Here is a 15,928-nt window from a genome sequence, read left to right as displayed (position 1 = left end):
AATCTTAAATTAACACAAAATTAAAACCAATACAAGTGTTTATTTTAGTTTTCTTTAGCACAGAGCATTTTCCCAATTTAGTCGTCTGATTTCACTACCTTCCATTAAAAAAAAAGGTCTTGGTCCCCAAGAAGAGTGAAATATGTATACAAGTATTTCTTTTTGTATTCATAGTTTTGGTTCAATTTTAAAACGCACTAAAGAATTACAGCTAAAAATTTTAAGGCCAGAGTATCGCCATCAATTTAAGTCGCTCCTTTATTTATAAACATGTCGGGAATGATGGCTTGAGTTGCAAAGTTTAATACAAGTTGAATGTACTATCGTCTTGTCTTCATGATTAGTTTGTACATAAAGAATTTAAGATGTAAGCGAATGAGGCTTATTATAAGAGCAGCAGCTTGCTGCTGCGATTTCCCGCGATTTATATATTATCCGATTAGTTGACTAATTGCGACTACTGTTAGTGATTAGTCGACTAGTAAAATAATCATTTGTGGCAGCCCTACTGCCATTAGCATCCCTCATGCATGTCATGCACAGGTTTGTTTGTTTTTTTTTGGTGGGTGGGGGCGGCCGAGGTCTCTGTGTCATTATTTTCAATAGTTATAAAAGAAAAAAAATTCTATGTATATGGATATCGACCAATATGAAACACTTATATTGTGATATACTTTTCAGTCATATCGCCCAGCCCTAATAAAACTCATAATATTTGTGGTAAAAAGTAAGAATGTGTTGTTTCCCCTGTATTTATTTATTACATTTGTTCTGACCGAGTCAGGCCAGTGTCTGTAAATTACATGGTGGCCTGACACAGTGCCAATATTGGTCTAAGGCCTGCGGGCCACCGTTCATGTCGGACACTGTCATAGATTGAATCTCCTTTCATTCTCTGGGTGTACCTAATGGAATGTCCCGGATAAGTATTTGATGTCTACAACTAACCTGTATGATATAGTCATCCTAAGAGCATTGCTGTAAAATGACTGCCTATTAGGGAAAGTGGCACTTTTGTGAGGTGGCTGAAGCACTTGAACAATGGGAGCCAGAGTGTAATCAAAAGAAATAACTGTTAAGTAACTGCGCTATAATGTAGAGCTTACACTAATTGTAACAAATGAGGTCTACAGTTTTGACCCATGGGACTTCCTTTCTAAATTGTGGGGTAATGATGCAGAGCTGGAATTGCTTGCAGCAGTGTTGTTAGGAAAGAGAACTGCTGTGCTGAGTCCAATTTATGAAACTATCCATCCATCAATTTTCCCATGCTTATCAAAAAATATGTACAAGCAGTTGCCATAGAGTACCGCATAAAAGTTTGCATCTCCCTAATCAATTTTCTAGAATAAGGAATTTGGGGGAATTGTTCTTTACTGTGATGCCTCATATCTTCTCGATTACCTTTGCCTTTATTTCACTTTGGTTCAACGGTTGAACCATTATTATACATAAAGTAAAATTTGAGTTTTTCATTGAATCCCATCCTTATAGGGATTGACTTTCAAGATTCAGCAGATCATGCTGAGGTGAAAAACGTTTTTGCTTGAACGTGTGCATGGGATACACTTTACTGCCATCTACAGGAAAGGAGCAGAACTTCTTTTAAAAAATACAAATAAATTGAACTTCGACCGTGGGCAACAGTCAGGGATGGGATTCAAACCACTGGACGACGCTCTCTACAACTGAGCCACAGTGACCTGGCCACATCATAATCTGTCTTTAAGTGTATGTAGGGCATTTTATAGAATAAGAGCTGTTTGACATGTTCGTCTTGAAGATATAGATCGACTCATTGGATGTTTTTCATTCTTTGTCTTAAGACTATTTAGCTCCTTCTTGCCAAAGCAAAAAGACATGTATAAGCATGGTTACAACCTTATTAGTCAAGTCCTAAGAATGTACATTTACTGTATCTGCAACTGTCTCATTGTTCCGTTTAAAGCCCCCAAATTGGATTAGGATTTAAATGCTTTGTTCATGATAGATAGATAAATAGAAAATTTAATATTTTTCCAATTCAGTCTTCAACATCAGGATTTTTATATTGCACAAGTATACAAAGCACAGTATTCATAACCTAATCCTATTTCTAGTTTGGCAGTTGTCTGCATTTCCAGATGAAGCCCAAAGAGCTCCCCATTATAAAATACACAATGACCTTCCTTCCACTTATCCATCCATTTGTTTTTCCAGTGTAATGAGCCCTGCTGGAAAGCAATAGTTCATCATAATAACTGTCGCTAAATGTGCTACAATCTCATTGGGACTTCTTTGTGAGGATATTACAAAGCAGCCAAATTCCCAGACATGTTGCTCTATGCTTACTGCAGCTCAATCTGAAGTACTTAAATTGACCTAGTGTGTGTTGTATGGTTATTTTTCCATGAGGATTTTATTTTTTACATTTCTTTCTTTATTGTTCATAAGTGTACTTGTGTAAAAATATGTCAAAAAAATCATTCTAAATCCTTCTGTGTAGGATTATGGTGTGTTTCCTTTTTGAGCACCTTGTATTTGAATTCAATTCATTGTCATAGTTATATATGACACATCTATTTACATGCAGCTGTAAAATTGCTTCACTTTAAACCACCACACTTTTTTTAATTGGAAAAATAGGTAGCCATAATTAATTAAAGGGTGGTGAGCCAGATAGATTTGTTTGGCTTGCTGCTGCCTTAAATATTTTGTGAATTTTTTTACAGCAATGATATATATTTTTTTGCATGGCACATTTTCATTAATTAATAATATGTTTCTGATTGATTGTTTTTTTCCCCAACATTACAACCTAATCTCATGATTTTCATTTGAAATTGTTTTAACAGACTAACTGAGTCCCACAGACGAGCCATCCGAGTCATCCAGAAAATGCGCTATTTTGTGGCTAGGAGCAAGTTTCAGGTTGGTACATAATTTTCTGCTTTGAAGAACATCTGCATTTAAGAGTTAGGGGAAATTCTTGTTTTTCAAAGAAAAATTTTAAGATGGCACTTTGAGAGAGGTACTGTATACATTTGATAATGTCATATAATTTAAGATGCAGTTTGCAGTGGTGTCAAATACTAAGAGGTGTTTTAAATATTTTAATTACATTAAATATTCATTTGTGGGGTTAAACGTGCATTACATGAACTTCAATTAAAAATCATTTGCTTTGTAATTATTATAACTAGTAATACTTGAATATTGTAGACAGAATTACATATTACAGCATATGAATACAATTTGTCTATGTTTCGCAAAAAGGAAAATTATATTATTTGAAAAAGTCAAGTTAAAATATAGCACTGCAAGTCTTCTTTATCCTAATAGCAAGCTCGTAAACCATACGAAGTTCGAGATGTGATTGAGCAATACAACCATGGTCATCTCAATCTAATGGTGCGGATCAAGGAACTACAGAGAAGGTAAATGTGTCACATTGACAACCTTTGTGCATAGGAATGAATGATGATCTCACCAACATCTCACCAACTATTGAATGTATTATTATTTTTCATATGTCTCCAGACTGGACCAGTCATTAGGGAAGATGACTTCATTCCAGACAGGAGCTGGTAATTCATCACTTAACTGTATATACTGTATTTTCCGGACTATAAGCCGCTACTTTTTTGCTAGCTTTTGAACCATGTGGCTTATAGACGGGTGCGGCTATTATGTGGATTTTTCTTCCACCTGTAGGGGCGGTCTAACTGGGATTACTATGCAAAACAATACAATACGATTGCACAGGATGTGACTGCAGGTGGAGGAGTTCATTAGGCAAGGGAGCAATGCACTAAGTTATAAATTACGTGGTATGCGGAAGTAGATCTGACAAACTGGTGTGGCAGCGACCTGCAAGGGGTTAAAGGCTGTGTATTTGTCGATTCAAAAACGTGTTAAAATGCAAGAAACTGGCAGGGCTTTACAAGGATTAGTTAGACAGTGAAGCCAGAGACAGATATCTTGCAAAAATAGATAATTGGTCTGGATCCCTACAGAATTCCCCAAACTGAGTGGAGCTACGAACCGGACCTACTTTCTCCTTTGTGTGCGCCGGATATTTTCGCGCACCTTGTGTGTAGTGTGAGTGCCTACACAATTTAAACATTATAAATCTTTAGCCTCAGATGTGCAATATACAAATGGGTAGGTGCAGGATCTGCAGATGATGAAGGCGGCGAACAATAACAGCAACGTCATTTGGGCTAAGGTACGTGCTGTGTGTTTGCTTGTGAACCGTCCACTTAAGCTACACAAACGGACGTACGCGTTTCCTTTTTAACAGTGTATGTGATTGTTGATCATTCCTTCTTTACTTTTACCTCACTCACTGAGTGCATGCACGTATGCGACTAAAAGAGAGAAAGCAAGAGGATTCTACACTCTAAAAACAGTTGGGTCAAAAATAACTATTTTTGGGTTAAATTTAACCCAATTGTTGTGTTAACCCTTTGCAATTCCACCTGGCAGTTTTACCTGAACGGAAGGTGCATCAAAGTAAATTTGATGCTGTACTTGAACCATTTGGAGTATCGGCATCATTTTGATCTCTTTTTGAAGATAACACTTTGAATTTTTCTCCTCAACTGTCAGAATCTTTTTAAGTGCTAATGGCCCTGAATTATGGAAGTTTGAATACATAAAAGAAGGCCGACACACGGACGACCCACATCCTTCTATGTATTATCTATGGTATTTATCTTCAGGTACATCACTCCTGACATTGACATGATTTCAGTAACAATAGCAGTAGTGGATGATGTACATTTGGTCAGAAGGGGGCACTCCCTCCCGGGGCTGAACTGGTCAGACACCCATTTTTAGAGGTAACATGTTTGAAAAAAAGGGCTTGATTAAGCAAGGGCAGAAGCGGACTTTAGTCCGGCCCACTAATCGGTCCTCATGCGTGTGACATGGTCATAAAGCTGCCAAATTTAATCTCAGCCTACTCAGTGATATGCTTGTGTTAACATGGCAGCTAGGTCATTGTTTTGTGCGGTCCTCAGTCATGGTTTCATAAAGTAGAATGCATACGTGTCCAGAATTTTGTTCATCACATTCATGGTGGAAGTGAGAACAAATCTAAATGAAAAAGTAGTGTTTAGAATTATGTCAAATTCAGATATTTTGTGTCATGGTGCTTTTTAGATATGAATTGAATGAATAAGACAGCAATGGCAGTCTGCAAAGTGGTGTCAGTGACAATCACTCCGATTGGCTGTCAGCCAGGAAATGCAAATCAGTGCATGAGATACATTTGTAAAATGGTATACAATTGTTTTCAGTTCTTTAAACCAAGCATTGCTTCCTTGAGTTGTGGGTCCATCTTGAAAAGTGTGTTGAGATATATTGACCTCTTGAGGAGAGTTGTGCTCAACAGTTTTCTCCCCAAGCAAGGTAACCAGAACCACTCTGGTAATCATAGAAATGTTCCTGTGGATTACAGTAAACACATAAAGTTAATATGGAACATTATTTGGAGAACACACAGTTCTTGTGAAGTGTCACGTCCTACAATGGCGGCAGACTAATGCCTTTTTTTTTTCTTTTTTTTTACGATTCCAGCACTCGTCCTGTCCAACACACGCTCAGTTACAAGCAACTCGTTTTCAAAAGATTACAATGTGTGAAGCACTTACCAAAACAGTGTGATAAAAGAAGAAATCCAAATTTCAAAAGTGTCGATGACTTGACCACGATGCTGCGTGTGTAGACATGAACAGTATGTCGGTGGCTGTCATGGTCGCCAGTCATACTTAATTCAAGTGTACATCTGGCACCTGTGTTTGGGCCTGTAAGGTTGATTTTTGACCCAACATAAAACATCACTGGCATATAACCCAACATATAGTTAATTTGAACCAACAATTGGGTTAATTTATAAGAAATAACCCAGAAAACACAAACAATCCAAAAATTGGGTTAATGAAATAACCCTATGAAAATGTACGGAGCATACTCTCGCTCAAGACGGAAGGTTGTTTATGGTGAAATGTTTTCATCTCACAGCCAATAACCAAGCCATCCGACTTCGTTTTGACATGTCCGAAACGAGTGTTCCCTCAGTCTTCCGCCAAGCAGAAATTGTTTAAAAAAAATGTCTGTTGTTAAATTTTCTTCCTTTGTGATCGTGGGTGGCATTGCTGCACCCCCTAACACATCAACGGTTCACCGTGTTTATATATTCCAGCCATCTAAATCAAGCGAGAAACCCAGTTTTGCATAACAACAGTAGTCACGTCGACTCTAGTGCGCTCCCAACATGGCGGCTTCCCCGGTAGCGATGTCAGCGGTAACGCGCCTTGCACGGACCACATTTTTCAACATAGATAGGTGCGGCTTTTGTAAAAGTGTGGCTTGTATGTTTTTTTTCCATTATTATTTTTTTAAATAGAGTGTGTGCGGCTTATATAAAGGTGAGGCTTATAGTCCGGGAAATACGGTAAGCTGTTGGAGCAGGAACACCTATATACCTCTCTTTAACTGCTGTTCCTGTTTTTAGATCGAACCAAAGACAAGGGGAACAACTCTATTGGGTCCCGACTCAGCAGGATGGAGGACAGGGTACAGTATATTCATGTACAGTAATTTTGGGCATAATTTTGAGTTCTTTTATTTTCTTTAACACAATTGATTTTTTTCATTAAAAGACGCACTAAAACACAAAGTATATCCTTGACATAAAACATAAAAAAAAAAAAATTAACTTAAAAATAAACTCAACTAAGGACAATATTAAATTAGATTCTGTTGTCATTTCACAATGTACAAATGTATAGTTGTGACCAGAGGTGGGCATTCCATCAGATTGACGGAGTGGTCTGATATTGTTCACCACGGTCCAAGGTGTGTATGATCAGGGATTTTGTGTGAATGCCCAGACGCATGGAAAATTAGAGGGAACATTGCGTGGTGGTATGCACCAAAGAGCTGTAATCTTCTCATGAACCAAGAAAAGAGGGGCATTTATGAACTGCTATTGGAGTGCGCTACTTGGATTGGATTTAATTTACCCTTGGCCACAATGCGTAACTGGATTCTGGTTCAAGGAAGCCATTTTAAACTTTAAATTAAAGCCTTTTGACATTTTAGGAGTTAAAACAGCTAGAGGCAGCCACGGACTGACAGACTTTTGACAGACTAACTGCTACCTGCTGCTGCACCTCTGGTTGTGACTAAGGTCACAGTTGAGCTGGGGTCCATCCTAGTTGACTGTTGGGGTGAAAGGCAGGGTACAACAGCCAATTGTTGGTAACACAAACAACCATTCACACTCAAATCCACATATACAGTATGGCTAATTTAGAGTCTTTAAAACACGCATGCAAGACTAAAACAAATTCCACACAGTTCTAACCACATGTCCTCTCAGGTATCATAGTTCTGGGTACACTGGAATCTTTAGACTCTTGCATAAAAGTTGCATTTCCTTACCACGATTCGTACATTGCATTCATTATTTACAGATTACACACATGGATCTGATGCTGAACCGCATTGCAAACGCTCTCAGTATTCTGCCAGACCAGAGGGATGCCAGTGGGGGCGAACGTGAGGGAAGACTGAAGCCACAGCCTAGCCACACCGGCAGTATCAACCCCAGCCAGGACGGTCTGCCAAGCTATGAGCAGCTGTCCATCAAGTCGGAAAAAAGCGACTGATGTGTCTCCCTGTCTACCCATCGACTGTATCTCTTGTAACTCATACATCAAATATTATTTTGTGTTTAAATCTATCTATGTTCTATAATTTCTGTATCAAATATTACTTTGTATTCAGCTGTATCTTTAAACATGCATATATACAGTATCTCAGGCTAGGTTCACACCGCAGGCAAATGCGAGCCAGATCGGATTTTTTTGCCCACATGCGACCTGTATCTGATTTTTTTTTCTGAACGGCTCAATTCCGATTTTTTCAAATGCGACCTTGGTCGCTTTCATATGTGGTCCTAGATCGGTGTGAACCTAGCCTTAGGCTCCAGCACACCCGCGACCCTTGCGGGGATAAGCAGTTTGGATAATGGATGGATGGAAGGATACCTTAGCTGTCCAAGCCAAATGCCTGAGCCAAAACTAAGGACTCAAAATATATTTACAAGGAAGACTCTCACTTGGTCCATCTTCCGTTTTCATGGCTCTTCTTGACAAGATGGCCTACTTTAAACTCTGAAATTCAATGACTACTGGTACTTGTAGATACAAATTAAAGTATGTCACTTTTAAATAATACTTATGAAGTCTACCAAAAAAATCTAAACGTTACGGGTGCTCCGATACAAAGTCACTATCCACTCTGATTCAGTTTTTTGGATTCAAGATACAATTCAATATCGATTTTTGATTTCTGAATATAAATCAATTTGATAAAAGATTGATTCATGGATCCATGCTTGTTTGGTGTCTGCTAAAATAAAATGTCACATATTAAAGCTAAACTAAAATCAAGTGCAGAGATGTTTAACTTCAGTGGGAAAAAAGAACACTGTTTCACTGAACAATGAAAATAAATACAGTATTTGCAAAATAACTGCCTGAATATTTATTTTACCTTAAAAAGAAATTGAGTTGTACTGTCCCCACTGCTTGAAAGAAATCACATATGTGTCGTATATGGGAAAATAAAAACAATATATGTATATATATATATAATGTATTTTTCAGATCAGGCAAATTCATGCACTTTTCTGTGACAGACTAAAAAAACTTGTTAATAAAGTTATTCTTTCTTGTTAGATGGTCTAGATTTCTTTCTGTTTTTGCTTTTTTTGTTTTCTTCAATGTTAAGGCAGAGGTGTACATATAACATTTCATAGACAAATGATACTATTTATCATTGCGGCAGAGTTGTGTTGGGCACAAAATGATTTCTTCTTCCAGGGGGTGGCGTAACAAAAAAGATAACTGAGAAAAGCAGTACGGTAGTTTTTGAAGAACAGGGGAAGGCAATACGTAGGAGTGATCCTACGAGAAAGACGGATAAAAATATTTCAAGTGATGTTTGAATCAAAGCACTCACAGTTGTGTGAGACTGGCAGCCATTCGTAATCCCATTATGAATCCCGCTGTCACCATCGTGGATATGTGAAAGATAAATCTGAGATTAGTATTAACAGCAGGTTACAATCTAAGAAGATGATGAGGGTCCGGTTCAGACACAGGATGAGACGCTTCCATTGGCACTGCAGACATACTTCAGCACTCTTCGAGGCCTGCGATGGACTAAAATGGTGAAAAGGTTGAAATGCAGATTAAAATAAAACTATTCATCATATGTGTGTTATTCATCATTTGGATCATTTGCATCTAAAAAGTAAGACCCAGTATGGAGCATAGCTTGTTAAAATTCCATAGCTTTGTTCATAGTTTCACCCTCTGGTGGACCACTAATTAAAGTTGCATCAAATTGATTTTAAAGAACAATACAGACACAACTATTGTTCCATATTGTTCAAAGTCACTTGTTAAAGGTCATTTTCTAATGTTTGACATTAGCATTTTGCTCATTTTTGCAAACAAGCCATGCGATACTGTGGTGTCTTTGTACCCCTGAGAGTTCTTGACTATAATCATTCAAATAAATTTTCATGAAAGCCCCAATTATCAGCATACTCATGTCTTGTGTCAAACTACTTTATGTTTGATATTTGTAACAAACTAAGCAGTGCTAAATTGTTAAAGAGTCAAACAAGTTAAAATAAATGGCAACACGCACACAAAAAATAGATGTATGTCATTAGTTAGCTATTTTTAGTCAGGTCCACGGGCCACTCAAGTGATCCTTGAGGGCTGCACCACATTAGTGACACCTGCGCTAGATTATTAAAATCAATTAGTTTTACCTTGCACAAATGAGTATGGCTAGATTTAATTAAAACTGCCGAATAATTTGGTAATTAGTATTGGCCAAAGTACAGTCCTATACAAGTACAAAAGCCCTTCATTTTGTCAAAGGAATATGAAAATAATGATGTCCAAAAGGAAAACAAATTTCAAGGATGATGAGGTGTTGGTGCAGGTGCAGCGTGTCAAAAGGCACCCAGCAGTTTTGCTTAGTCATGGGCCGCTGAAGGCTGACTCTTGCCAAAAGGCCACTATCTCGGCCCAAATTGCCCAGAATGTTGCTGCCCTGGGGAGCTGTACAAGTGGAGGGACTTTTGTGTAAAAAACAAATTTCTGCATGCCTCAGGAATGCATGAGGGACTGGAGGTGGTCCGCAAGCACGTCTGCCTACCGGTAATTTAACAGCACTGGAAGAACTACTGGCATCCACGCTCTCTGAAGTGGACATGCTTGGAGAAGAGCGTAAAGCAGATGCAAAGGTAATTGATGATGCTGACTACTGGTTTTCAATTTAGAGTATGAAATGCATAGCAATCATAATAAAAACTTGAAACATTTTTTTTTCCTTTCTTATACGTTTTACGTTTTATTTGAGATCATATCAGGGTAAATACAAATGAATACATTTATTTTTTTTTGTTTTACAATGTTATTACATGTGGCATAAATTGTAAGTGCACGCAAACTTCAAGTGCAATATGATTTTTATGTTTCTCCTTACCTGGCGCTTGACTTAAAGAAGAGGTTGGATTTTATTTTTTTTTAATAATTTGTTGTTAAAACTGTCAGTAAGACCTGAGCGTAACACATTAGCAGAATCATGTGGAAAAAAATCTCTCACTGGCCCCATCGTGTGCCTCTAATTTGATTTTCAAGAAACGCCCAATTAAAGGCACGACAGACGAAGTGTCGATTATTTGCCATTTAGTCTTGGGTACACCGTCAAATCCTCATGCTGACTTGTTGCCTTGGGCTTCAGGAGTTTTTCTGAAATGATGGCAGAATAAATTATTTTGATTTGTTTTGTTTTTTAGAACGTGATGTGTACATGTGTTGTTAATTGCAACTACAGGCAAACTTCAAGTGCAATATGATGTTTCATTATACTGCGTTCAACAACATAAATTTGCTATGAATCCTGAAAACTGCTGTTGCCAAGCTGAGAAGCTGATAGAGAAAATGTGGGCCATATCAAAGTAATTTTACATAATGAAACTATAAGGAATGCAGTAGCCATGCAAACACCCACCCTTGATATCTTAGCATCATTGGAATGACATCAGAGCAATCTGAAGCAAACTACCGGTAAAGAGTTAGCGCCTTGAGCTTCAGTCAATAACATGACATTGTCACATCATTACTTTTCTGTCCACTTTGCCTTTGATCTTTTTTGCAGAAAAAGAACAACATTTCTGTTCTGGGAGCTCAAGCCACAGGGGTACCATTAGGTGCAGTAAAAAAAAAAAAAAAAAAAAAGCATAAAAATAATAAGCTCTAACAGCAATCGTGTGAATGCTTGACTGTCAGCATTTAATACCTGCCTGACGATGACAAGGAAGTGTGATTAAAAAATGTTGATCTAGCTTTCATTTGGGTCCGGTTCATAAGAGCAAATGTATCTATTGAAATGGTCATTGACTGTATTTTCTTCCCTTTGTGCTTCAAGAATCTGATTCTTGCATTTTGCTCAGGCACGGCCAGGCATGGAAATTTGTACCCAAGACTTCAAGGTGTTAATTGCAAGCTTGCTTTCGGGTTTATCAAGTCTCTTTAGTCTCTGCGGCATGTAAGATGACAAATGTGACACAACAAGTGTTGCCCGTCCTGTTGCCTAGCAGCACTTACAGCTTCAGCTGTGCATTGGCGACTGGGACACTTCACGTTGCAGGAAAATGGATGACTTGATCACTCGCTCTTGTTGCTGATTATTGCATATGTTGTTTGTCACCTCTTTCTTGGTTGTAGCAAGTAGCATGTATGATGTGGCTGTTGAGTAGCTTGACAGTTGATCTGACAGGGTTCCGTCACCAGCATGATATTACCACAACAGTTGTGCTCTTTGTGATGACGTTTTGAGATAGTAATTAAGTTTGTGGTGGGGAGTGGGGGGCGTTACATGTGCCACAACTCTGACTGCAAATGAGTGGTTATGCCCTTATCTGCTCAGCCATCACTTAATCGTGCATTCTATTTCAGTATGATTAGTAGCATTCAAGTGTTTCCTTCACTACCATACATCACTCTTGTTGACAGCAGAGATTCTTTTGTTGCCGCGAGGTTGTAGTGGTGGGCGTAGGGGAGGGTGTGCCGATAACTAAAGTATCCGGAACACCCAGGTCTTTAGACGAGAGACCTTTGGGCGGCAGATGGTGACCTTCTCTTCACTGATCATTCAAGGGGTGTCCAGAGATTCCTTCACATGAGTAGTCACGTGGAGAAAAGGCCTGAGTGACCATCTGCCTCGGGTGTCTGAAACAATGGGCCACACCCACAGAAAGTGTGTTGTGTGTGCCTGGACTTTGTGCTGAGTAGAGGTGAATAGTAGTGGCAAACTTGGTAATTGGTGCCATTTGGGGGTATTTCAAACAGGGAATCCATCATCAGTACAGCAATCATAAAAATAATGCAACAACAATTAGACTAATGACTGTCAGCAACAACAAAAATGCATTTTAAACATGCTTGCTATTTATCATAATTGTGATAATCCTCCTATGATCATGCATTATAACTTTGGTACATGCTGAATATAATGTTTGATTTCTTAATTACTTGAATGTGAATAATAATAGTCTACCAATGGGAAAGAGACACAAACGTAAACATGAAGCAAAAAAGAGAGTAAACATTCAAAAAGGTTTGCGCACATGTCGGTGTTGGGCCTGTTTTGAATGTGAAAGGTAGCAAATGAAAAGAGTAAAGTTGAGGAAGGACCTAGGGGGTTGAGGAGCTACAAAAGCTATGGATGGCACACTCTGCTTTGTGGTCATTGTCCTGCTCTCTGACCAGATGGCCTTTTGGATTCTCTACATATGAAAACCCAACACTGTGGGAGGGTGCTCGTATTAATGGGACTGAGCCTTTGCAGTGGGTTGATTTGATTCATATGAGTCTTCTAATGTTCAAAATTATTTCATTATCAACATTTGATTAGTCAAAGAATAAATATCCTTCTTACAATTACTGTACTGCCAAGATTTATTTTTCTGCATATTATTATTTTTTCAATTAAACCAGAAAAAGAATGATTCATCACAATGAATCATTTTTAACCTCATTGCCTCCAGGCTTTTTTTAAACATACAAAAGTTTCCAAAGAAAAGCTTTTGAATAGATGATGCCCTTAAAAAAATGAGTAGTCCTGTTAGGCAAATGTTTTAGTGAAGGCTTATAAAAGACAATAATGAATCAACATATTGACTCTGTGTGGCGTAACCAAAACTTTGAAAAGAAAAACACATGCTAAAGACTGTGATAGAAGCACCTCTGAGGACATTCACACTATCAAATAGGCCTGTTGTGTCTCATTTTGTGGAAATCCATGTTTCTAAAGACATGAAGAGCGTGATGAAAATGACCTCATAAAGTCCAAGAAGAGGATGATTTGTCTACACGAGCTACTGAGGAAGCACAGTCTGCCACAGGAGCCGTTGATCCAGTCCTTGAATCAGCTCTGGTCGCACAATCACTTTGCCACAGAAAGGAATATGTAATGGATGGTGGAAACACTCATTGCCTGCAACAGGCCTCTCTGAAGGACCTTAAACCCAACAAAAATCAACCATTTAACTTTAAATGAATCCTTCTTCAGATTTTTTCCACCACTAAACAATCCCTCACCACCCTCTTAGTCATAGTTTCACTTTAGCACGAGGCTACATTTTAAACATACTTTTCTTTTTTCTTCAAGTGGAAAAAAGCACATTTTATGAGAATCTCTATAGTGTCACCCTACACTCTCTGAAAAGACAACATCAAACTGTTGTTATTCGGAGGATTGGGGATTTGGGTTCACTTCTTTACATTTTATTAGACGTACAGTGGTTTTTCACTGTGGCAGTGCCCTTAAATGATACACTTTTAGTACTATTGAAAATGGGTACATGCTGTATTTGTAACCTCAAGTTATTTTGCCTACCCATTCACTCAGGATACAATGGAAATTTAGGGAGAACTTTGTATATATATAACTCACATCAAGGGACAAAAGAAACCCTGCAAATGTTACAAATAGGTACTGTGGGCTCCAATAAATTATCCTTGTGAGGCAGTATAGAACATATATTGAGAGGAAAATATATATTATAACCGATTGCATATTTTGTGTGATGTTATGATGAAAACAAAGTCCTCTGTATGTTTTACATATTGGCACAAAAAGATGATTTGGGTCCTAAAATTAAAATATATTTCAATTGATATTATGCAAATAGTTACGGGAAATATAGAAAATGCTTTTGTTTTATTCTGTGTGTGCAATCATCAATACAGTAGTTCTTAGTACCCAAGTAGAGTATTCCTCATTCAATTATCTGCTGACAGTTACTCATTTTTGGACATTATAGTTTATTAAACTTACAACTTCAGCAGGCATTTGCATGCTCGCTTGCTCTGCATCTCAGTGGGCATCAGAATACTACAGGTATTTTTCCACAAGTTAATGAGCATAAAATGTTTAAATTAAACAATGTAAAAGAACGAACAAACTGGAAAAAACTTTTGAACACTTTGGCTCACAACACAAGACGAAAAATGCACACATTAAATAAAAAAAATAAAAATAAATAAAATAAATTAGGGCAAATATAAGATAAAACTCAAACAAAAAGAAAATGCAGTAAATAACATCAACATCGAAGCAGCAACAGGTTCACGACTTGGTCTGTGGAAACGGTTTCTCCATCGTAGCTTTTCACCATAAAAAGTGTGATCTTATCTCATTGCTTTGCACAAAACTGCTTCAGTGGAACTAGTGAAAAGGTTATTGCTTTTGCCTTCCGTCGTCCTCCTCCTCTTAACAAAGTCTACAAGGAAATGCACGAAGGGTAAAGGTTATTTCATAGCCATAACGTTTTTCATGTTTGATGAATACTGTATACCCTTGAGCGGCGACTAGTTTCTGGGGCTACCGCCATAGATACAAGTCAAAGTGACGGATACCTGTGACTTGTGCATTTTCTTTGGCCTTGGGGAGAGTCCTCTTCCTCCGGACAGGCGTCACTTCGGCGGCACACTTGTTGGAGAAGCCGGGGCAGTTCTCCTGGTCGCTCCTGCCCTCCGGCCTGTCTTCATCCTCAGCGGCCAAAGTGGGAGAAGTGGACTTCTGCTGGCAAGACCTGTGGTAAAAATAGGCGGTGTGGTCTGCGGGGCTTTCCTCCCACTCAAAGCTGCCTGGCAACGGAGTGTCGGTCTGGAAGTTAAAGTTCCAGCGGCGGCAGTCTTCCAGAGACATTTCATGGAATTTCAGTTTCATTTCTCGGCGCAGCTGCTCGTGATCCACCGGGCCAAACAGACACCTGCGCACGCTGCAGTTCATGTTTCCAGAGTTTGTCGTTGTTGTTGTTGTTGTTGTTTCACATTGAGCACTCAAGCGTAGTACCTAATCCCCCTTTGGTCTGCGGTCATTTATTCCAGGGCTGCACTGCGGGTTCCATAGAGCGCTTCCCGTACACGGAAAACGAGAATGCTGATTGGCTGCACCGTAGATCAAAAAGCCAATAGGCGATCTTTGCATAATTGATAGCGCTATAACGCATTGCCACATTATTCACAAACAAAAATGTTATCAAATCAATTAACAACAAGAAAAGTAAGAATAACAATAAGAAAAGAACTGTTGAATGACAAGCAAATTACCGATACAGTATATTTAATCAGATACATTAATCAATTTGAACATTAATATGTGGTATTGTTTGTTGTTTTGAGTCTACAAAATATTAAAGAAAGAAAGAAAGAAAGACAGAAAGAAAGACAGATAGACAGACAGACAGAAAGAAAGAAAGAAAGAAAGAAAGAAAGAAAGAAAGAAAGAAAGAAAGAAGGAAGGAAAGAAAGAAAGAAAGGAAGAAAGAAAAAGAAAGAAATGG

At 38.3% G+C, this 15,928-nt stretch overlaps 2 protein-coding genes across 4 annotated transcripts in view; one reads left to right on the top strand and one right to left on the bottom strand.

The window, feature by feature from the left end:
• The window catches only part of kcnq1.1 (potassium voltage-gated channel, KQT-like subfamily, member 1.1), a 28,868-nt gene extending 20,137 nt beyond the window's left edge, over positions 1 to 8,731 (top strand). For all 3 annotated transcript variants that reach the window (XM_086026273.1, XM_086026275.1, XM_086026274.1), the window contains 5 exons: positions 2,835 to 2,910; positions 3,322 to 3,416; positions 3,520 to 3,566; positions 6,500 to 6,561; positions 7,464 to 8,731. In XM_086026273.1, coding sequence (XP_085882399.1) covers positions 2,835 to 2,910; positions 3,322 to 3,416; positions 3,520 to 3,566; positions 6,500 to 6,561; positions 7,464 to 7,658 — 475 coding nt within the window. In that variant the 3' untranslated portion in view covers positions 7,659 to 8,731. The remainder of the gene's footprint in view (positions 1 to 2,834; positions 2,911 to 3,321; positions 3,417 to 3,519; positions 3,567 to 6,499; positions 6,562 to 7,463) is intronic.
• A 5,654-nt stretch (positions 8,732 to 14,385) lies between these two features.
• Positions 14,386 to 15,528, bottom strand: cdkn1ca (cyclin dependent kinase inhibitor 1Ca). The gene is made up of 2 exons (XM_086026034.1): positions 15,000 to 15,528; positions 14,386 to 14,863 (listed from the first exon to the last, which is right to left on the bottom strand). Exons 1-2 carry the CDS (start codon positions 15,373 to 15,375, stop codon positions 14,772 to 14,774), a joined length of 468 nt encoding a protein of 155 aa, XP_085882160.1. The 5' UTR covers positions 15,376 to 15,528; the 3' UTR covers positions 14,386 to 14,771.
• Positions 15,529 to 15,928: the final 400 nt, after the last annotated feature.

Source organism: Filicampus tigris, chromosome 3 (assembly GCF_054856515.1).
Source record: "Filicampus tigris isolate MCC_2025a chromosome 3, RoL_Ftig_1.0, whole genome shotgun sequence".
Classification (NCBI taxonomy): domain Eukaryota; kingdom Metazoa; phylum Chordata; class Actinopteri; order Syngnathiformes; family Syngnathidae; genus Filicampus; species Filicampus tigris.
Note: the sequence above shows the minus strand (reverse complement) of the source record. Positions and strands in the feature narration are given on the sequence as shown.